Genomic DNA, 24,977 nt, shown 5'->3' on the forward strand with positions numbered 1-24,977 from the left:
GCTGTCCTCTGTTGATCCATAAAATCATTAAATAATTTTATTTATATTTTAATATATTATAAATACAAATTACCAACAGCTTTATAAAATTATTTGTGCTATTGATTTTTATGTTTTTTTCCTATAAATTTTTATTAATTAGATGATTATTTTTAATTCGAATTTAAATAATGGATAAAGCGCTTCTGTTAATTATAATTGATTTAACATTTTAAAGACGTTTATTTATCGAAATTTCAAAAATATTTTCGGTTATTTTTAAAATAAAGGTGAGAAGTCGTGCATTTTGAACTTTTGAACAGAGATCAGTTAACTTATATAATCGTGTAATGTTGCTGTGGAGCTTTATAAACAATTTTTATTAATAGTAATACATAGAATAACTCGAAAAATATTTCTTTTGAACAATTTTTGGACAATTTTCCAAGAAAAATTTTTAATATTTTAATCATTAAAATTAATTAACAAATCCCAGTTTCTTCGCAACTTTTGAAAATTTTCGACATTTCCATTAAGATGTCAGACTTTTCTTCTTTACACGAATGAATAACAATTAAAACCGCTGTAAATATAAGAAATTAGCAGTTTAATAAGCCGTTTAATTTTAAATACGTATGTACTTGGAGTTTTCTTACAGTCAGATTCTTGACATTTCTTGATAATGCACCCCAAGTCACGCTTCTTTCCATACAAAACATTATCCACTTTTGTCAGAAAAATAAATCTACTGCCCGCTAACGATATACCAGTTGTGAATAAACTATTTATTGATTCAAATCCATGTTTAATGATATTAATTTCTGCCGGAGTCACCTTTAAAAAAAAGTTTTATTGTATAAAGCAGTTGTTCTTAAACGATAATAGATGGCGCTCGCAAATTAATTTTATTATTATTATTTTTTTAATTGTAATTAATTATTTATTTTAAAATATAATTAAATACGTAATTAATTTAACTTTTAAAGAACGATTTGGATACAAATTGTAATAATAATAGTAATTAAATTGTAAAAAAGATTTTAGGAAGTATGTGGCGCCATCTGTTAGACCGTATTCTTATCAATATAGCTACTATCTTAAAAGATCGTTTTAATTTGAAAAATCACGTTTTAATGACGCATGACACTTACTGACGTATTTAATAGGGGATCTTGAGCGAGGCATTTACCGTTATTCAAACTATGTACAGCAACGAAATTGCAGTGACCCTGTCCTTTGGGTAAATTGGTCAAACGAGTCACACATTGCCTTGGAGACGTCATATTCACTTACAAACCTATAAACATTGCGTAAGACATTTTATTAAATATTTATTTACGTTTATTTAATAATATTTTGTCACATAAACGTCAGATGGCAGCACGTCTGTAATGGAGATTAATGATGTCACGTGGTATGATCAAACTCCATCATTAATTTTTAATTCTATAAAAACCGATATTTTTACATTAAATTTGCTTAAAATCGAGGAAATCATTTTATAAAAATGTTAAATATACTTTATTATTATTATTTTGTAAATTACTTATAATTTAAAACGCACAAATTTATAAAAATTAAACTAAACTTACCACACAAATTTTTATTAACAATTAGCAATTGTTATTATTTTTTTAATTGTTTTATTAAAATAGAGCTGCAATAAAATTGTTTATTAAGAAGAATTATAATAATTACAGTCACTAGATGGCAGCACAAAATATGCTTTTATGAAACATTTAAAATACATTTAAAAAATAATAATAATAAATACAATCAATTAATTTTTAAAACATAATTACTTGAAAACTTAAGAATTGGAGATTTATTAAAAAATAATATGTATAAACTAAATAACTTTTTCATCCAGATTACTAATATATTTGATAATGATATCATGAATTAATATTTAGCTAATGTTATGCAACTATAACTTTTTTTATGTATTTTTTTATCTCTGTTAAAATTATTTGTTTTTTTTTAAAAAAACATAAGATGTAAAAAAACAACATAAGATGTCAAACTACTACGTTTTTTTTTTTCACGTATAAAATAACCCCCCGTAACAAGGACTTTTTTCCTTAGTACAATAAAGCTTTGATTGATTGATTATTTAAAAACTTATTTAGAAAATAATAAAATTAACTTAAAACTTTAATTATTTTATTTCATTTTTTAAAATATTTTAAATTAAATGCTCTTATATATAACCACACCGGCAAAGTGTAATTCAAATTACCGCTTAATACTTCGTAACGAAGAATGAATCGGTTTTGTCAATTAAATTAAATATTTTAAAGACGAAAAAATATATTTTATTTATTTAAAATAGAAAATTGACGTTAATTAATTTTACGTAGGAAATTTTCAAAAATGTCGAAAACGTTTAAACGCTTTAAAATAATTCTCTAAGTTTCAATTTATGCACTAATACCACAAAATGGGAATGAATAAATTACTTCGAATGTCTTGAGAGGTTAACGAACTATCATTAAGTTTCTCTATCAATAAATCTTATTTTTTATATATGTTAAGAAGTAGTTTTCTTGCTTTTCCTCCCCTCTTTATTATCATACTAAGATTCTACTAAGTCATTTTTTTCTTCCTTTAAATTTCTTCTCTCCCTCTTCCCAGTCCCCTTTTAAGATTTCTCCATTAAACAACCTTCCAAAGAAGACCTTAAAATATGTATCCTTGTCGAATTTAACGACTGATTAATGATAAAAATTAAATAAAAATCAACAAGAAATTAGCCGTAATTTATAGAAAAAAGATTAAAAATTACGTATTTTTAACAATTTCGATATTCTACTCGTTATTTATGCATTTCCTCCCCCTCCTTTATAATAGTTTACATTATTTACAAGAATTTTGATTAATTGCATAATTAATCGCTGAGATATTAAATTAGGAAATTCTAAGTAGCATTTCCCATTTTTTTATTCATATAACGTAACGTTAAAGGATATTACTATATATAAGGGGTGGTCCAAAAGTCGGTTAACCAAACGATATACTGTAGTTATTAATGTTTGCAGTAATGTATTAGGATGCTGTAAATTTTTATTCAAAGGTTAACTGACTTTTGGATGAGTGATATAATTTATCATTTTTATCGTAAATATAATGAATAAAAATGATTACATTTTCCATGAAAACGGATGAATTTAATGGTAAGTTTTAATGAAATGTGTATAGAGAGTGGTGTAAAAGTCAGTTAACCATTTGTAATAATTAGGAACAGGGTGGTCGAAGGCGGTAGCTGAAGATTTTTCCCCGGGCTTGGAGAAAAGATGAGGGTCTGTAGTGGTTCCTAAACCTATAAATTAGTGTTATTTTTACTAAGAAAAAAATAAAATATTTTAAAAAGAATTATTCTATGTATTTTATTTATTCCAGAAAAATGGCAAAAGAGCTCTCTATAGCCATGATTACGACGTAAAGAAATTTTTCTGTATTAAATGTGGATAAATTAATATATTTATCACTTTTAATTAGTTAAAATTCTTAATTTTTATTTTAAAATGAGTACATAATCATCCGCAATTTGTGAGTTGTTGCTCAATGTTTATTGATGTTACAACTTAAGATGAACTGTTGAAAGGGTCGTCCTCTCAGATTTTATCGTTAAAATTTCTTGACATTTCGACGTATGACATAAGCGAATGAAACCGTTTTATCAATAACATAAACAAAACTCTTTCATAAAAGTGTAGGCTATTCATGTTGATTTATAAACTGACGAATTTCCTGTACAAAAACTTTATATCTATGTTCATGTAATCGATAGTCTTCTACGCCATTTTTTAAAATATGTTAACAATTATAAATGTCCCATTTTCATTTTTAAATTGATTTCCTTAATATATAAATTAATATCTTTTGAGTTTTGTTATATTATAGGCTAATCATGCCACTGATACTTAATTTCTTCCGTAATATATTGCTTATGTGACTCATGTTATTGCTTAATGTAAGAGGATGATCGGCTGAATTTCTATCAATAAACATTTTATAAATTAATGATTTTCACTCTCTTCGAGTTAGTGGCATACATAATTTTTAGTGGCACATCCATCAAAAGATTTGCTTACAAGAAGATCTTTGATGTAACACTGGATGGAAGTACCATTGAAGATCTGCAATTTTTTATATTAAAAATAAGACAAAAATTTGCCATTTTTAAATGATTTTTTTTGAAATTTTGTGGCCCCCCACGAAGAGTTGTGGTGTGGTCTAAGTGTGCTCGGTTGAGAACCACTGTTGTAAAGTAATAGAGTTGCATAATAACGGTTAATTAACATAATTATACGTAAATTATGTTTAATATGAGACAAATGGATGAATATTTACTTTAATTTTTACCCGCCGTGAAGTCAATTTTTAATTTATTTCTAGGTTGTAAGTGATTCACGGATATTGAGGATTGCAATCTCGTTGTATTTTTTGTCAGTTTTTTCCCCCTAATTAAGTAAAATTTTAATTATTTATAAGTTAATTGAGCGATTATTAAAATATTATCGCATGGGCTTTTTGTTTTAATTCGTTGTTGTCTAAACATACAAGAGTAAGAAAAGGAGGGGGAAGAGAAAAGGAGGAAAAAAATGTGCAGAAACTTAAAATGATTCGTGCCGAAAATGACAGCAATTTTAGGCAAAGAAACTAGAAAAGGTATCAGTTTCCCATTACCAAACTTGAGTGAAAAATACTTCTGCAGAGAAAAGTCGGATTTGGTTTCGACACAAGTCATTTAGACAGCTGAAGAGGCATTTGTGATTCTGCATTTTAATGTACTTCAGGACATCCAAAGACGAAAGGGCAATCAGTAATGAGTTTACAACACCTCTACCGTTTTTCTAAATATAATTAAATTTTTATCTTTTGGCTCTAGTAATGAGATTTTCGCTCAGAGTGCGGTATACGTCATATTGGATGGCTAGGATATCATCGCCATTAATGTACTTTTGATGACCACCGAACTCCGTGATAGGGAAGACCGTTTTTCACCCGGACGCTCCTATATCTGATGAAAAGGGGGAAAAATGGATTATGTTGTCACCAAGTTGTGGCCCCGAAGTGTTGAAGCACTTCTTGACTCATTACTCTTTTTGTAATCTTTAGACATTTCAGCCAATACGAAACATTTGTCTTCGTTGGTGGGTGTCAACTAATTAAAAGTTTTGCTGCAAATACCATGGCAACAGGCTCTTTCTCATTTTAATGAAATTGGGGGGCGGAATTCTTGACGTCAAACTATGCTCGTTCCTTAATTATACCGATCGCCTGTGTTTTATGCAAATTGATATTCCGAATTTTTCTCCTTTCTTATCCTTTCTTACATTGACAAAAACCCCATTTTGGTTCGTTTACAAACTAAAACTAATTCTTAATTTTTTTTTTATTTAAAATGTATATTCTTATAAATTTTAATGATGCTTTAACACGAGAAAATCACATTATTTCATCCAAAAAAGTCCATTTATTCTTATCAATTTAATCGCATTTCCAGTTTATGAAAAAGGAAAAAAAAATGTCTATATGATAAATAATCATTCCAGATCTCATTATGCATTTATTAAAAATAAATTTTAGAATTAATTAATGAAGAATTTTTATTTTTACTTCATTAGATAAGCTCAATAATGATATATCTATACATTTTTCCTGTTGGCCTATCCCATAAACTGATTAAATTGTGTATTACAAAGGAAATAATATCATTTTAACATTTAGTAACGTCATCATAACGCGAAAATTTAGAAAAATATCGCAATTTCTACTAGGAAGATGATTGCGGTTTAATTATGATACATAAAATATAATATTAAGCATCAAAATCCATTTATAGTAACCCATTTTTCTGCTTACTGTATGCCTACGCTTTTTTCATATAAGATTATAGAGCTATGTATAATTAATATATAGCCCTATAACCGTATACAACAGTATAATACTGGCTTTCGGATAGGGCTTGAAGAGATAAGCTCTATATATACAGAGTCTTATAGGCTATATATATATTCAGGCAAATAGCTTTCGGAGACACGTGACTCTAATCCCTCTCCAAAAGCCATGGAGAATATATAAAATCAATAAAATACAGAAGATTTTAAAATCATTTATCGAACGAAATTTTAATTTATACCCATTTGTGCATTGTTTTTTACGTATAAGACTAAATTTTGGGGTCCTTCTATACCGGGTCTTCCAAAACATAACTGTGCGCTGGAGCAAAATATATTTGGGTCCTACAGAAAATTAAATTATTGTATTAAAGAAAGGAAACGAAAAAAATAAAAATAAAACAATGTAAAAGAGCCCCTAATTCTTCGGATCCAGGACAATTTGGTCTTTTTGGGCCCCACTCTGGGCGTCCTTGCTTTGATATATAAGCTATATAAAATATAAATTATTATAGGCATTAGCTTATAAAACTCGTAAATAGAGAATTTTATTTAAATTATTTCACCACTGATTTATTCTAGTTTTATTGGAAATTTATATATATAAAAATACGAAGTAAGTAAGCCAGTGAGTGATTCAACAAGTAGATCGCGAGCTATTCTTATTGTTAATATACGTTTTAAGAAGATTGCTAACTAAGAAAGGTTGAAAATTCTGCTCCAGTTCTTACAATTTTCAAGGAATTTTGATGAAATAAAGACAGCTCGAGTAATTATTTAAAAAATCACTAAAAAATTGAATAAAACCATCATACTATAAGCTTATAAGTTTATTAATTTATATAGAATTTTGGCCTCGTTTTTTTAATTTTAAATGATAAAAAATGAAAATTTCTGTATGTTAATATCATATAATTATGAAAATTCCGTTTTATTTTTTTAAGTTATTTTTTTTTAATCATATCGCGGATCGTCTAATCAAACAGTGGCGAACCTCATAAGGCCTTTGGTTATTTTAAGGTTAAAAATTAATGATGTCTATTTAACCATACACGTCACGCATACAAGCGTTGACAGATGGCCTAGGTGGGGTTATCTGGATGATTGTCAGATATGCATCTCGCCTGAAATTTCCTGTTTTACTTTATAAATTACACATCACGTTTGTTGATACCTCGTTTGATAGATGTACTTCTGTATAATTTACGAAGATAATTTATATATAGAATATATATATGTATATATTTTTGTAATTTTTTAATAGAAAAAAATAATATTTATCCTTCACATAATGTGTATTATTCAATTTTTATTATCATTTATTATTTTTTTCACAATTTTTCTCTTATAGAAAAGTATCACCCTCCTTTAGTTAGCTTGTATATGTTTAAGCTGATGAATTAATGATATTAAGTGAATTTTTTTCTAGCCTTTATGGATGGTTGAATTATGGTGAATGTATATTTTACCATTAGTTTTTTTTTCTTTTTTTTTTAAGAAAAAATGGTGTTAGATTTAATCGCAGATACGGCTCCCTGCTCGGTTGTAAGGGAGAAGGGGGAAATGATAAGGTAAAAGTCAAGTTAATATTAACGTGCAGGCTTCTAAAATGGTTCCTTTAGTCATCAAATTAGACAGGTTGATTGGCTATCTGTCTCAAAAAGTGACGCAAGCGACAAACTTGTATGCATTCGACTCAGACACCGACCACCATCCATCTTTCTGTCCAGCCTTTCACCATGTATTAATTAGATGGTATTTATTACCAGCCCATCTGGTATCCATAAATCTATGTGGCTCAATAAACAGTGCTTAAGATGAACGAAACTTGTGGCATTTAATCATAAGAGTCGGAGTCGATGCAGATTTTACCTGTTTTCTACATCGACCCGGTAGAAAACTTTTTAAACTAGTTAAAACTTCGAAGTTTCAACTTATTTTGTTGTATTAACGATCAAGGACGAAGTTTTAATACCCCGTAATAGCATCTTTATATAGAAGGAGCGTTAAATTAAAACGTAAAAAGATGATAACTTTGTTGTTAGACTTTCTTCATTTGTTTTCATCCCTAATAATTACCACCGTTACCTTTAAGTCTTCAGATTGGTCTGGGAGATATTAAGGTGGTGGGGGCCATATCTCCCGGACCAATGACCCGATTTTCCTGAAAATATTTAGAAACATTTTCCCCTAATACACAAACCTCCCTGCAAAATTTCAGAAAATTTCATCAAAATACACAGGAGTTATTAAGCTTCAAAATGGGTGAAAAAAAATCATGCCCCTCACTCACATACATACTTACACACACTAACATTCATACACAGAAAAAATCCAACTTTTTTGTATTTCTGGCCGTTTAAGGTCTAAAAATGTAAAATTTTGCGGGTGATTTTTTGACCGAAGGCCACACTTTCCCTTTGTTAACATACAGGAAAGTAAAACAATGATAACTTCGATGAATATAACACCATAAACAATAAGATTAAAGCATAAATCAACATTTATTTCGTACTTTTTAAAAAGAGATTCTATGAATATAAATGCATTTGTAACTCGAACACACGTTGAAGCTGTGGAGAGTTAAGTCAACTTGTGCGTAACTCGAATGTAACATTCATTAAAAAATAAAAGAACACATTCAACGTTTCATAATTATGATATGTAAAGGTGATACAATCGATTATTTAAAAAAATGAGTATTTAATTATATTATTAATATGGCCTCCATACTGAATTATCGGACGGATTATCTTGCGCCGGATTAATACCGTAATTATATAAATTGGGGCTAGATATAGTCTGCGAGGACGTCACACCAGTTTCGGGTGTCCCCAAGAGATGTACAGAAGAATGGTTATATAATTGAGGATATATGAGGGATGATGACGTAACCGGCGATGTTAAAGTTGTATAACTTGATGAAGTATGGTAATTATGAGACGGGAAGAGATTATACGATGGAGGAGTAGACGAGACGTATTGAGAATTTGGTGTATAGTTTGTAAAACAATCAGTCTGTCCGTAATTTGTGGACGGTTTCGCCGCTTGTGACACGTTCAAGCTGTCTAAAGACGTACTTGACGAGGTGGCAAACTCAGTAAAGTAGGACGGGCTCGTTTCCATAAAAGCTGTAATAAAATGGTAATTATTAATTAGATTTATTAAAGGATGCGTAAATGCTTTAATAAAATTAATATCACGTGCCTGGTGTATAGGAAAACGACGTTGTTTCGGTTAAACTAGTTTTTAACGCGTACGTCACGGAAGGATTTAATTCGCTACTCGCTGTTGTCGGCAAGTAACTGTTAGTATAGGAGTTCCAACGAGATTCCGAATTTTGCGAGAGATCTGAAAAATAAATAAATAATAAAACGAATTTTTATTGAGAAAAAAACGTAAAAAATTTTTATTAAAAGCTTATTAGCTATCATTGTCCTGAATAAATGACTAAGAAAGTTGGAGGAAAATGGAGAGAGAGTATGATGACGCATTCCCTGTGTCCAGTGATCAGACAAGTGCGTTGTTTCACCAAACTTTCCTCACCAACCTCATTTATCACATCGTTTAATTACAGGCCAAATGAGATTTAGCGAGCACCTTCTTCCCCTTGCTCGATAATTATTGGAGACTTCTACGTGTGGCTTATAACAGTGGTCTCTCCCCAATGACTTCAAATCTCTGCATCGTCGAGGAAATGAGATCGAGCTGGGCATGCGCAAAAGTTTCCTCTTTCTTGGTGACTGTGACTGGAATTTGTGATCATTAGTGGGTTAGGTTACGAGTTTTACCCAAACCCGTGCTGAATTTGAAGTGTTGCAACGGGCCTGCAACCCCATTCACACTTAAAACGCCGTTACTTCTCTTCTTATAAAACCGATCGATAATACAATATATTTTTTATACCTTTTAAACATTNTCCCTCTCTCTCTCTCTCTCTCTGTAAATAGTAAATAGTAAGGAAGAAGTTCAATTTCGAATATTTAATCCGAGAAAATTTCTTTTTATCTTTTGAAAAATAAAAGGAAGAAAAAAAAGTGAAGCATGAGTTTCATCACTTGGCAAGTTTCCAGAACTCAGACGGAAATGGGATCCCACGTGATTTGTGTCTGACTTCCGCCTGACGAGTACAGGAACCGGAAGTGACTGGTATCGTTTCTACGTCACAACATTACGTCATCTCTAATGAAAAGTTGTTTCTGTTAAAGGCGGTATTTTTTAAAGGTTATATATTTAAAAAAAATTAAATAAAAAAATAAAAAATAGAAATTAAATAACTAAAATTCTTCGAATCGTTTGAGTTTCTTTTCCCCTCCGTTATAAGAAAAAAACAATAAGAAAAATGGTAGAAGAAATTGAATTACTTTTAAGAAATTGAATGATTTAATTTATGGAATTTTTTTTTTCTAATAAACAAAAACATATTTTTTGAAATTTTATAATTGAAACAATGCATTTGTTACTGTTAAAAAATAATTATTTTACTCATCCAGAAGAGATTTTAGTATTTGAATGTTCGATATGCGGATTTTATACCGCAAGAGAGAAGAAGAAATAACAGAAATCAACTTCTCTTAAGTCGCTTAATTCCAGTTTCAATTTAAAATATCGCGCCTTCTTGCCATGCGATGAACTATGAACATTTTTTCGACTTCTCTATAACAATTTTTATTTACTTTTTAATACAGATGCACGCACGATTCGCTAACTCCATAACTAAACTTCCTAATCTCATACCACCGACAACGATTAATATATTCATATACATGTATTTTTTTTGGGTATGTAAAATTATTTCTGGTAAAATATTTTAGCTTAAAATGAAAATAATTATGATAAAATATTCAGTTGTTTGAGATTATATGCAGAATTTCCTTCTATTCCCTTTAAAGTAGACTGCAAAAGTTTCTTGCAAATCCATCTGACTTAGATGTAAGCTTTTGTGTCATGCCATCAACTGATTGGTCCAGTCAGAAAGGCTACGTGATGTCTCCTGGATTGAGCCAATTTCTCAGGCCCTTAGAGTGTGGAACAACAAGCATGGAACAGACTCCACAAATATTATGCTTGGATAGTAACATGCTATGCCTTTTGTGGCTGTTTTTTGCCCAAATAAAAAACGAATACAAAAAGTGAAAAATTAACAACTTAAATACGATATTATTTTTTTTACTTATTCATTAATTTATTTATTTATATTTGTTTTTAAAATAGGAAAAACGTATATAACAAGTNAATGTGTATTATTCAATTTTTATTATCATTTATTATTTTTTTCACAATTTTTCTCTTATAGAAAAGTATCACCCTCCTTTAGTTAGCTTGTATATGTTTAAGCTGATGAATTAATGATATTAAGTGAATTTTTTTCTAGCCTTTATGGATGGTTGAATTATGGTGAATGTATATTTTACCATTAGTTTTTTTTTCTTTTTTTTTAAGAAAAAATGGTGTTAGATTTAATCGCAGATACGGCTCCCTGCTCGGTTGTAAGGGAGAAGGGGGAAATGATAAGGTAAAAGTCAAGTTAATATTAACGTGCAGGCTTCTAAAATGGTTCCTTTAGTCATCAAATTAGACAGGTTGATTGGCTATCTGTCTCAAAAAGTGACGCAAGCGACAAACTTGTATGCATTCGACTCAGACACCGACCACCATCCATCTTTCTGTCCAGCCTTTCACCATGTATTAATTAGATGGTATTTATTACCAGCCCATCTGGTATCCATAAATCTATGTGGCTCAATAAACAGTGCTTAAGATGAACGAAACTTGTGGCATTTAATCATAAGAGTCGGAGTCGATGCAGATTTTACCTGTTTTCTACATCGACCCGGTAGAAAACTTTTTAAACTAGTTAAAACTTCGAAGTTTCAACTTATTTTGTTGTATTAACGATCAAGGACGAAGTTTTAATACCCCGTAATAGCATCTTTATATAGAAGGAGCGTTAAATTAAAACGTAAAAAGATGATAACTTTGTTGTTAGACTTTCTTCATTTGTTTTCATCCCTAATAATTACCACCGTTACCTTTAAGTCTTCAGATTGGTCTGGGAGATATTAAGGTGGTGGGGGCCATATCTCCCGGACCAATGACCCGATTTTCCTGAAAATATTTAGAAACATTTTCCCCTAATACACAAACCTCCCTGCAAAATTTCAGAAAATTTCATCAAAATACACAGGAGTTATTAAGCTTCAAAATGGGTGAAAAAAAATCATGCCCCTCACTCACATACATACTTACACACACACACACACACACACACACACTAACATTCATACACAGAAAAAATCCAACTTTTTTGTATTTCTGGCCGTTTAAGGTCTAAAAATGTAAAATTTTGCGGGTGATTTTTTGACCGAACGCCACACTTTCCCTTTGTTAACATACAGGAAAGTAAAACAATGATAACTTCGATGAATATAACACCATAAACAATAAGATTAAAGCATAAATCAACATTTATTTCGTACTTTTTAAAAAGAGATTCTATGAATATAAATGCATTTGTAACTCGAACACACGTTGAAGCTGTGGAGAGTTAAGTCAACTTGTGCGTAACTCGAATATAACATTCATTAAAAAATAAAAGAACACATTCAACGTTTCATAATTATGATATGTAAAGGTGATACAATCGATTATTTAAAAAAATGAGTATTTAATTATATTATTAATATGGCCTCCATACTGAATTATCGGACGGATTATCTTGCGCCGGATTAATACCGTAATTATATAAATTGGGGCTAGATATAGTCTGCGAGGACGTCACACCAGTTTCGGGTGTCCCCAAGAGATGTACAGAAGAATGGTTATATAATTGAGGATATATGAGGGATGATGACGTAACCGGCGATGTTAAAGTTGTATAACTTGATGAAGTATGGTAATTATGAGACGGGAAGAGATTATACGATGGAGGAGTAGACGAGACGTATTGAGAATTTGGTGTATAGTTTGTAAAACAATCAGTCTGTCCGTAATTTGTGGACGGTTTCGCCGCTTGTGACACGTTCAAGCTGTCTAAAGACGTACTTGACGAGGTGGCAAACTCAGTAAAGTAGGACGGGCTCGTTTCCATAAAAGCTGTAATAAAATGGTAATTATTAATTAGATTTATTAAAGGATGCGTAAATGCTTTAATAAAATTAATATCACGTGCCTGGTGTATAGGAAAACGACGTTGTTTCGGTTAAACTAGTTTTTAACGCGTACGTCACGGAAGGATTTAATTCGCTACTCGCTGTTGTCGGCAAGTAACTGTTAGTATAGGAGTTCCAACGAGATTCCGAATTTTGCGAGAGATCTGAAAAATAAATAAATAATAAAACGAATTTTTATTGAGAAAAAAACGTAAAAAATTTTTATTAAAAGCTTATTAGCTATCATTGTCCTGAATAAATGACTAAGAAAGTTGGAGGAAAATGGAGAGAGAGTATGATGACGCATTCCCTGTGTCCAGTGATCAGACAAGTGCGTTGTTTCACCAAACTTTCCTCACCAACCTCATTTATCACATCGTTTAATTACAGGCCAAATGAGATTTAGCGAGCACCTTCTTCCCCTTGCTCGATAATTATTGGAGACTTCTACGTGTGGCTTATAACAGTGGTCTCTCCCCAATGACTTCAAATCTCTGCATCGTCGAGGAAATGAGATCGAGCTGGGCATGCGCAAAAGTTTCCTCTTTCTTGGTGACTGTGACTGGAATTTGTGATCATTAGTGGGTTAGGTTACGAGTTTTACCCAAACCCGTGCTGAATTTGAAGTGTTGCAACGGGCCTGCAACCCCATTCACACTTAAAACGCCGTTACTTCTCTTCTTATAAAACCGATCGATAATACAATATATTTTTTATACCTTTTAAACATTAAACTCAGTTTATTTCACTGTTTTCTGTATTAATTAGCACCCATTCCTAAATTAATTCAATGCGTTAGACTTGTTTACGATTTCCTTTCGTTTAAACCAGTCATTTTTTTATTATTATCTGTTGTTTAGAACCAGTAATTTGGGATTGTTAATGAATTGCAGAACTTGCCAGTACCGAAATTATGGATCTGATGGATATGGGGCCCTAGTATTGTGGGCCCCTTTCTCCATTTAGCCGGCTACTTTAGTCATCTTTTTTTGTACAAATAACATAATTATAATGTTCCTTTATTAATAAAAAGCAGTCTTAAAGATTTTATTTTCTATTTTAAAAAAAATAACATTAATTTTATAGGGTAAGAACCACGACAGGCCCCCAGTTTTCCCCTGGATCAAGGAAAAATCCCCAGCTTCCCCCTCTCGACGGCCCTGCTGATTCATTACATTTTTATAGTGTTAATACTTGTTCTCATTCACACGTACTAATGTTATTTTCCTTGTATTTTCTGTACTGAGGAGTTAAAACTTCACACTTTATTAGATAATCGTTAAATCTGTTTAATTTTTGGCCAAATTTTTGATAAATCGATGTGAATAATTACCACATTTTCAATTTATCATGGATTAAGATGCTTCAGTAATATAGATTTTATATTGATGATAATATTTAATTAAAAATCGGCAAAATAAATGAATTTTTCTTCTGTTACAACAGTTAAAAATATATTATTTAATTCAATAAATTATTGATATAACGTCACTAAATATTCTATTTATAGTTGTATTGTAATTTCCCATTCTTATGAATCAATAATTTTTATAATTCTTAAGTATTTCCTTAGCTGATGCTTTGGAAAAAAAAAAAAATCTTAATTTTGAATTTCCGATCGTTAAACGATTCCAGAACTCGTTCCATGTTCTTAGAAACCACATACCTGGCAAGGTCAAAACTACCTCGAAGGCCGGAATGATATCACTTAAAGGTATTTTTTTTATTCTGACCGCAAAGCATGCGATATTTAGATGAATATATGAAATTCTTACCTTGATTAGGTCCCGGTAAACATCTTGGAATTTCTAAAGACCACTGTTCGGAGGGTTTTCTACATCGTTGATCCCAATCGCGAAGAGGATCGGGAATATCTAAGAATGGAGAACGTTGTCCGAAAGCGCTGGAAAAAGTTCGAAGACGTTGTTGCCCTGTAATTAAAAGTGTAATTAGAATATACAAAGCTGGAATTAGGCTTTATGGCCCTAGTGGCGCGTTATATCTTCAAGGGGCCCCCATGTACTGTACAGTATACCGTTGACTTCAGATATTTTCTTCGGGAGAAGTTTTTGAAGAAATATTTTCTTATAAAAGATTGGTTTGGAAGTCCCCGTTGATGGGAATTCAGGCAATTGCCCTTTGCCCATAGGATAACGCGTCACTGTATGGCCCTCGCCTCTATCAAATACAGAGGCCTTAAACTATGCGATGCCCTAAGATTACGTGTAAATCCGGTCCCGAGAATATACATTCATTATTTTTTTTAAACGAATCTTCTAAGATTTGCATGATTTATTTTACACCTGCTCTTGACGTGATTCATTAAATCGTTATCTCTAAATAACTTTATAAAAGTGTGAATCACTTCCTGGATATATTTTTTATAAAACCCTCTTTCGAAATATGATTCTTTAGAGGATTGTCTTTTTTCTAAGAATAAATTAATAATTGAATTTAGAACGAACGTTAAATGATGTTAACGCAACGTTATTTCGGGTATTTTTTTAAAAAAACAGAGAACAAGATTGCATAAGAAACGTGCATCATTTCGTTATAAGCATCTCGTAGTTCGATAATTGACAGGAAGTAAAATGCGAAGTGTGAGGCAGAAACTCGATAGAGATGATTCATTTTTGCTTTATAAAAACAAAAAAGAAAACAGTGATCTTTAACCAGCGGATGTGGCTTAGTATCAGAAAACACAAGATGTACTTACGAGTCTTGTTACGTGGTACTCTAGGACCATCAACTGTTACTTTAATAGCTTTGCAGTATGTTGCCACTTGAGGTGGGCTGGTGCTGACTGTTATAGTCAACGTGAAACTTTTACCTGTTAAAAATTATATTAGTCTTTTAATAAATTTTAAAATTTAACAGAAAATATCAATATTTATCATAATATTAAGTAATTTTTTAATTAAAATTGAGATAAAATGTGTATTTTGATAGGCCTGTATAGAGGAAATCTCGTAAATTTTATTAATAAGCTATAAATATGCTTTATTTATTTTAAAAAAGTGGATAAATTGAATTTTGTATGTAGAATATTCAGTTATTTTTCGCACAAAATAGATTCTTTGAAGCACATCTTGTTATTTTTAAATTATAATTAATATAGATTAAGGGCTTTTATACTTATAAGGCCCTATGAAGGGCTCTAGATTAGATATACTTAGGAGAACGTAATTGTTTAATTCGTTAGTTTGTTAGGATTGATCGGTTCATACTTTATGTTTTTATCTCGGAAAAACTTAAGTTGCATTTCTGGTTTACGAAATGAATCGAGGAAATTAAAAGCAAGCAGAAATACAAAGGAATGTTTTAAAAATTGCGTTCATTAAGGTCCATTAGTTTAATGCTGACACTGTATGTCTGGCTTCATTCATTAATCTTTGGATAAAAATACTCTCGGTGATAAATTATTATTTAAGTTCTTCCGACAGCAGCATAACAAATGATTAATTCTGGTCATACTTCTGCGCATAGTTAAGTTAAACAGGGAATAAGTAGTATAATTTATATCTAATGATGATTAAACAAGGAGAAATCACAGATTTTGTATCCCTTTAATTCTACTTTTTAAACGACAGATGCTTTAGTTCTCAAACTAATTCATCATCCAACTATTGCAAAATAGGAAGAAACGTGTTCTAAAATCGGAGCGGAAAAGCTTTTAACAAGTTTTCCTTTATGTTTAATGGCAAAAAAATTCGTGAAAAACTTTCACACCTCCACGGTACTTCAGTAATCAGTTCTCAGAGTGCAAATGAACGGACAGAGGGGCGACGGGGGGGAGAAAGGCAGTCATTGCTCAGTAGCAACGGATCCGTTGTAAAGACAGTAGAAACCTCGTTTTCGCTTCAACTACAACCACTTCGCTGATTTTGCATGCATGAGTAGGTACAGAAAGCCATTAATGCGTCTCTGTTTTTTCACCGCTCATTCGGGTTTTTGGCAAAAATGCTAACCATACTAATGTCACATTAGACTCGGTGACAAAGACAACGCCCCTTGTCAAGTCGGCTGTATGCATGAATGAGCAGCACCCTTTGCTGAAGCACAGCCGCCTATGCATACAACCCGAAGAGGTAAGGTTGCTGGCGTTAATGCACAGTGTTAATGTTCCATGTGAAAAGAGGTTTTTCCTTTTGTTGATAAGTTCTTCTCCCCCTATTTGGACAAGGAAAGAATTGCAAAAGCGATGGAAATGTAACAGCTATTTGTGTTGGAAAAGTTGGAAGGGTTTCGGGGGTACAATCACCAATCAAAACTTACTTTGTGATTATTTTTTTTATTATTCCAGCCATCTTAAGAAACGTCGGTTGAATGCCCTTTTTTCTTCTTTTTCTTATATATTACTTTCTAGCAATTCAGCACTAATCGCGTGCTTTATTCCTTTGTTACGCAACTCAAATTGTAATTTCCTCGTAAAAATTATTGCATTTTTGAGTCACAAACGAAGTAAAAACTTAAAAAATTAACACTACCAATTCTTACCTTCCTCGAATCTTGGAGTTAATAACTCCAAAAACCATTCACACTCCGCGATTGTGGAGTTGATCTGGCGATTCTTATAATAGAAGAAAGCGAAAAATGCTGTTTAAATTAATTTTTTCTACTATTATTCATAAGGAAAAAGTATCGTTCCAGGTTTTAGTAGTGATAACAATCAGATGAATTTAACCTTTACTATACGAGATGGCGCTACATCAAACCCTACATCCTTTCACATGTAAAATAATTTCTCCACTTAGCGTAAGTAAAAAAAAAATATATATATATACGCCCCACTTAAAGGCGTATAAAACATAATTACACATTTACATAAATTAACCACAAAGCCTCGATTCGCTTTCAAATCAAACTTAATTAAACCAAAGAATATTTTAAACCAACCGCATCAACCAGAATATGGTGTATCACGGTTCACACCAAACGAATTAAAAAATCGATAAACAAACCGAATTTTTCAACAATAATCTATTATTTTTTTAAAAAAGAAAAAGAGAAGAAGAAAACTACTTGTTTATCGAACGAAGTAAATACTACTTTAAGAAGAGAAAAGTAAATTTTAGTTATTTTTTCCTCGTCTGGTCGAGTCTTGCGGGAAACCTGTCGAGACATCATATGAAAGTAGCAATTAAAAATGATTGACTACACGCTGTTAGTTATACACTATACAAGAGAAAATTTTCATAAAACAAGCAGCTACGTCCTAGCCTGTTGACATATAATCAACCATTCGGTTTAATCTAAGTCACCACACTTTAATGACTTGCGAGAGTCGACGCAACGCATGTTAAGTAACCTCGAGTGCAAGTTACACAAAACTTCAATGTTCAGAATAGAATCATTCTTTATCGAACGAAATTTTCGATTTAAAGTGATTTAGATTGCTCGTCATTTATTTCTTTTTTGCTTTTTTTTTTTTATTTTTAGCTTCCCTTCTCACACGTGTTTTTACGAAGAGTACAGAAACGTGTCACCAAGTTTGCTTTGGACAGTTGACCCAATAACAACAAAGTAGTCTTTGCTTTTTTGCTTCTCACACCGTCCTTTTTATTTTTATTTTATATTACACCGGATCGGGGTAAAGTAATTTATTATATTCTATCATATAACGGATGGAAAAATTTGTTTACGCTCCAAAATTGAAGCTTTTTTTTTTTTTTTTTTTTACTTTCTACACCGAAATTAGACATACTATCTATTATATTTAGCAATATATTTATCGATTAATGACCTTGCTACAACAAAATATATTTTTAAGGTCACCTTCTCGCTTTGTAACGATTATTCTTCCTCTTATAATGCAATTAAGGATAATATAATATTATTTAGAGTGAAAACTTTCCTCGTATTTTGGTTCAAAAAGAAAAAAAAAAAAACATGAGCTTATCAATTAGAACTGCGGACTGTCTACCCGTTTTTAACTGACGTTATACTGCACGGTTCCGATTAGGGAACTAATTTTAATTCGTTAACTGAATTTAGTTATGAGTAAGTGGAAAAACTCACCTCTTCCGCTTCTTCCTACAAATCTCAGATCGTTAAACTTGGCTACTTGATTTTTCATAACAGCGGAGGCATTTTTTAATTCTCCGCAAAAGTTTTCGTCGTTTCCTGCCCTGATCGTAACAAGGGTACCATCAGTCACTTCTCCTAAGGCTACAACCTTAAAGACCACAGGTAGAGTTTTGTTAGATCTCCAGTGAGATGGCAACACTGAACATACGAGATTTGGGCTTCCTGTCCTAACTAATTCACCAGGATGTTCGCTAAGCACTTCACTCAAAGCACGTTCCCCCGACAAAAGATAGTCGGTCATGTCTTTAGAAACTATTCGATCATAGGGTAAATGCATGACTTGTTGCTAAGGCGCACTGGAAGTGTGTACCCCACGTGGACTAAACTGGTTGTGGTTGAGACGCTGGGCAGTGTGGCGCCCAGAATTCCTTCCCACACACACAACAACGTGCACAATGCCAGCCCTTTTCTAAGGAAATGTGATTCATACGTTAGCCAAGACGCCATCTTCCGCGTAGGTGTTGCCTGTGTAGCAACTTGTCCTTACTTCACTACATTCATTCATTCGTTACAAGTATTAGATAAGAATCTAATTCCGCGAATTAAATAACATGCCTCGAATTTTTTATACAAATATGTTTATTAACAATTAAACTTTATTTTAAAGAAAAATAAAAATACTTTAGTAAATAACACATGAACACGCGCCATTCACTTAATAAAAGGGAATAAATAATAATTAAATGAATAAGTTGTAGTTTATATTATAGCGAGTTACACGTACTATTATTATGTCTTAAATAACGACTTTTAATAATAATTTAAGGTTATTTTCTTTATATTTTTATATTTAAAAATACTTTTTTGATCTTTTTAATTACCTTGTTTTGTTTTTACTCTTTATGACCTTGCCATGATTCTGTTAAAATGAGGGTTTTCCTATTTTGTACAGCGAATAACAATTAAGTTCTTTTCTAAAAATATACGCTGCTCTCCAATAAAATTTCCAAACAGCAATTCCTCAAATTACTATTTAAATATTACACATATTATGTTATATATAGTAAAATAGGCTTTAGGCTAATTTAGTACTTATTATATGACGATAATTCTATATTATTAAGGGAATTACCCATCGTTTTTATTTTCGTTAATTTTAAAAATGTCTCAAAATAAATCTTAGGAAAATTATTTTTCCAGTTTTCTTTTTAATATTTTATAATATAAAATTATTCTTAAGGGTTTCCATTAGGGAAAGTTTATAATTCGGGTTTCTTATTAAAACTTTTTGCGGTGTTTTGTAAGCATATTGATTATAAAATTATTTTCAAAATAAATATTAATTCGGTTATTTTTAATAAAATTTTATGGAAAATTATTATAAAACTTCATAAATTATATTTACCAGAAGCGTGCCTCTTGGGATATTTGTAAGTCATTAGAATAATGTTAAAGGGCAATCGGTCTATAGCGGATTTTATTGAGGGCCCTTGGTTCATAATCTAATAATTCTACTTTTATTTTCTTTTAAATTCGCCGAAGTATATTTATCTTTAATAGGAAAATGTCAAAGATGAGATATAAACAATTTACTTATTACAGGCAATAACTTGACCTAAAATGCCAACCCTACCTTCTTTTTATGGGCTCCTAAACTCATTATTCTTTCTTCTTCATCTGTCTCCGTGTACAGCCTTTAAACTGTACACAAAACAAAGTCAATATGTGCTTATCAGTCTTGTTTTACAGTACTACCGGTAAAACATAAATTAGCACAATTGGGAGTTGTTATGGAGCTTTTAATATAGGAATAGGAACCTGTAATCAATAGAAGGATAACTCTCTTGTATTTATATACGTATATACCAAGCCCTAGACCTATATAATAATTAATTCTTCTTCTTTACACCAAAAATGTTCTGTAAAATGGCTCAAATTACCTTCTTGTCAATCCACTTCCGCAGTGAAGAGTTATAGCTTTATGGATCCAGGTAAATTTGAATTAGGGGACCCATGTGGATTGTTGACTTCGGACATTTTGCTTTGGACTAATTTCTTGGGGAGAATCCCCTCCTCCCAGTGTGCCATGCATCAGCAATCTAGATTTAAATTTCAATTTCGATATTCCTACTACATCAATGAGTTTAAAAAGATTGGTTTGGGACCCCTATTGGTGGGTGCCCGATGAAATTGCCTTTTTTGTTCATAGGATAATGCGCTAATTCATTTCCAGTCATATTTGAATATATTCTTCTTCGTTTCAACGCTTTTATTGGAGATAACCTCAAAGATTGTTTTATTCTACAATAATAATAATAAAAAACTATATTAAAATATATTCCGGACGAACATGTTTTCTATCAAGCTCGGAAATTTCATAAACAATATGAAGAAATATGATCCAAAAATATTTAGAAGAAGACAAACAAACACTTTTTAGTTTCACTCGACTTCAACAAAACTTCAATAATAATTAAAGAGCGGTATTGAAATTTTTATTTTTACTTCAAAAAAAAAAAAGTTTCGTAATAAAGAACTAATATAATTTAAAACGGAGGAGTGCCTTTCCTATCCAGGATTTAATTTAATTAAAGAAATCTCGATGCTCGTCTTACACGTGTAATTAAGTTGGACATCTTTCATTGACTTACAATGATAGTAATTCGCTTCGGATGGTTTTATGACTAGAAACCAAGTCAAAACCACACCTTGCTCTTTACGGCTCACACAATCTGCTTTAATTACCGAAATGGTTGTATATTGCGAATTTACCGATCTAATAGATTCAATCACTTCCATTTAGTTTGTTCTTGCAGATTTTATTATTAAAATTTGTTTTTAACGCTTTATTTTTTTAAATTTATTTATTTAAAAAAATCATTTAATTTATTATTTTCATGGATAAATATTAATAGAATTCGGGGTTCCAGATCTAGTCGCTGGCCACTCTAAGGGGTCAATAGACAAATAATAATTGATATATCTTTAAATTAATTTTGTTTTATATTAATAAAAAATGTTATTAATTTATTCTTGTTTTATATCAGGATAGGAAGTGGTTGACATATAATATAGAATGAGAATCCTTGATAAAATTTATTTAAAAAAAACAAACAATAATTTGTATCTACAGCTGTTTAAGCTATAAAATTAAATTATTGTTTTTAAATTTTAAAAAAATATATATATTAAATTTTCATTTTAATTTAATTTTTAAGCTATTATTAACAGTAATATAACCTTTAATCGATATTTTAATTTATATTTAGCATTACTGAAATAAGAAATAATTTTAATATAACAATAATTTATTATTAAAAATTTTTNAAAACTAAATTATTTTTATTATTATAATTTATAATATTTCAAGAATATCTTTGAAAAAAAGGTTTTATTTTGTTTTCTTATTGATAAAATTTGTAAAAATTCCATTGACATTTTTGTCATTTTTGTTATAATAAAACACGAAGGTTATAATATCTACCTTCATCAATTAATTTATTCAACAAAATTAACAATGTCGAACTTTATCACAAAGACAGGGAGAGAGAAAGGAACTATCTGGATGTCACTAATTAATTTTTTAATTATCTTATATTAAAATTATTTAAAATTTTAAATTAAAATGGTATAATTAAATAGGACTTATTTTCCTTTTTTTTCCTCCCTCTCTCTCTCTCTCTCTCTGTAAATAGTAAATAGTAAGGAAGAAGTTCAATTTCGAATATTTAATCCGAGAAAATTTCTTTTTATCTTTTGAAAAATAAAAGGAAGAAAAAAAAGTGAAGCATGAGTTTCATCACTTGGCAAGTTTCCAGAACTCAGACGGAAATGGGATCCCACGTGATTTGTGTCTGACTTCCGCCTGACGAGTACAGGAACCGGAAGTGACTGGTATCGTTTCTACGTCACAACATTACGTCATCTCTAATGAAAAGTTGTTTCTGTTAAAGGCGGTATTTTTTAAAGGTTATATATTTAAAAAAAATTAAATAAAAAAATAAAAAATAGAAATTAAATAACTAAAATTCTTCGAATCGTTTGAGTTTCTTTTCCCCTCCGTTATAAGAAAAAAACAATAAGAAAAATGGTAGAAGAAATTGAATTACTTTTAAGAAATTGAATGATTTAATTTATGGAATTTTTTTTTTCTAATAAACAAAAACATATTTTTTGAAATTTTATAATTGAAACAATGCATTTGTTACTGTTAAAAAATAATTATTTTACTCATCCAGAAGAGATTTTAGTATTTGAATGTTCGATATGCGGATTTTATACCGCAAGAGAGAAGAAGAAATAACAGAAATCAACTTCTCTTAAGTCGCTTAATTCCAGTTTCAATTTAAAATATCGCGCCTTCTTGCCATGCGATGAACTATGAACATTTTTTCGACTTCTCTATAACAATTTTTATTTACTTTTTAATACAGATGCACGCACGATTCGCTAACTCCATAACTAAACTTCCTAATCTCATACCACCGACAACGATTAATATATTCATATACATGTATTTTTTTTGGGTATGTAAAATTATTTCTGGTAAAATATTTTAGCTTAAAATGAAAATAATTATGATAAAATATTCAGTTGTTTGAGATTATATGCAGAATTTCCTTCTATTCCCTTTAAAGTAGACTGCAAAAGTTTCTTGCAAATCCATCTGACTTAGATGTAAGCTTTTGTGTCATGCCATCAACTGATTGGTCCAGTCAGAAAGGCTACGTGATGTCTCCTGGATTGAGCCAATTTCTCAGGCCCTTAGAGTGTGGAACAACAAGCATGGAACAGACTCCACAAATATTATGCTTGGATAGTAACATGCTATGCCTTTTGTGGCTGTTTTTTGCCCAAATAAAAAACGAATACAAAAAGTGAAAAATTAACAACTTAAATACGATATTATTTTTTTTACTTATTCATTAATTTATTTATTTATATTTGTTTTTAAAATAGGAAAAACGTATATAACAAGTTCGTAACCGACGTGCAAAATTTAATGACGGTTTTTTTTTAATTTAAAAATTTAAATCGACCAATCGTTATCGCGTTTTGTGTTATTTGTAAGTGATTAATTTAAGTTTATTGTTATTATATTTATTCTAATTAATATTTATATATTTTATTATATTATACTTTATTTTTTAAAAAATTTAAAAAAATTATCATTTGTGAAATTAAGAAAAGTCACAAAAATATTTCTAGGGTAATGTGTATGAATTTTATAATAAGTTCAAAGTAGAGAAACCTAACTGTTAGCTAAGAAAAAAAAAATTAAATCATAAAATTTAACTTTTATAGTTCATTTTTGCGAATTTTACACAGTGTCAACATTTACACAAGACAAGGAAGCAAACAATTAATGGGCTACAAAAAATTTTTAACGATCATCGTAAGAACAAAAGATAACTTATACAACTCTGACTACGATCGAAACAGCAAAGAAAAAGAAAGGGCTTTTTTAGATGCTGGGTGTAAATCTCTGGATAAACTAGACTTAGCAACAATATTCGATGGTAACGACACTCAAAGAAAACATTTCCTGACCATGATCTTTTTTTCAAACTTCACTTATTTTTCAGCTATTGTTCCAGCTTAAGGTGTTTGATTAATATAATAATTCTTTACTTTAATAGGATTTCGTAACCATCGAAGTTAAGTTGCAACTGCAGCATTAATATATTATTAATGAAGTTATAGAAATTTAAAAATATTTTTATGAATATTCACTATAGTTAAGAAAACGATACCAACGTTATTTATAAATTTTTTGCATTTTTTATATTAATGTAACGAATTTGTTAATTCGTTACATATTTATAAATAGATTATCGCTGGCGAAATATTTAAATTATATATGTTAATCTTTTATTTAACATTCATAAATTTATATACATATAAGAATTTAATTCGG

At 30.4% G+C, this 24,977-nt stretch overlaps 3 protein-coding genes across 3 annotated transcripts; all 3 read right to left on the minus strand.

Moving 5' to 3' along the window:
* Nucleotides 1-243: 243 nt before the first annotated feature.
* LOC111630266 lies at nt 244-1,624 on the minus strand. Its single transcript, XM_023374348.1, has 4 exons — nt 1,572-1,624; nt 1,131-1,276; nt 636-813; nt 244-562 (listed from the first exon to the last, which is right to left on the minus strand). Exons 2-4 carry the CDS (start codon nt 1,260-1,262, stop codon nt 462-464), a joined length of 411 nt encoding a protein of 136 aa, XP_023230116.1. The 5' UTR covers nt 1,263-1,276; nt 1,572-1,624; the 3' UTR covers nt 244-461.
* Nucleotides 1,625-8,597: 6,973 nt separating this feature from the next.
* LOC111630275 (DNA-directed RNA polymerase II subunit RPB1-like) lies at nt 8,598-11,611 on the minus strand. Its single transcript, XM_023374356.1, has 3 exons — nt 11,593-11,611; nt 9,090-9,233; nt 8,598-9,013 (listed from the first exon to the last, which is right to left on the minus strand). Exons 1-3 carry the CDS (start codon nt 11,609-11,611, stop codon nt 8,598-8,600), a joined length of 579 nt encoding a protein of 192 aa, XP_023230124.1.
* Nucleotides 11,612-12,448: 837 nt separating this feature from the next.
* Nucleotides 12,449-19,528, minus strand: LOC111630265 (runt-related transcription factor 3-like). Its single transcript, XM_023374347.1, has 5 exons — nt 19,052-19,528; nt 15,750-15,863; nt 14,809-14,964; nt 13,054-13,197; nt 12,449-12,977 (listed from the first exon to the last, which is right to left on the minus strand). The coding sequence occupies exons 1-5, from the start codon at nt 19,395-19,397 to the stop codon at nt 12,562-12,564; spliced, it is 1,176 nt and encodes a 391-aa protein (XP_023230115.1). The 5' UTR covers nt 19,398-19,528; the 3' UTR covers nt 12,449-12,561.
* Between the last annotated feature and the right edge of the window lie 5,449 nt (nt 19,529-24,977).

This window comes from Centruroides sculpturatus, unplaced genomic scaffold (assembly GCF_000671375.1).
Source record: "Centruroides sculpturatus isolate CEXI.00-Female unplaced genomic scaffold, Cexi_2.0 scaffold558, whole genome shotgun sequence".
Taxonomy (NCBI): domain Eukaryota; kingdom Metazoa; phylum Arthropoda; class Arachnida; order Scorpiones; family Buthidae; genus Centruroides; species Centruroides sculpturatus.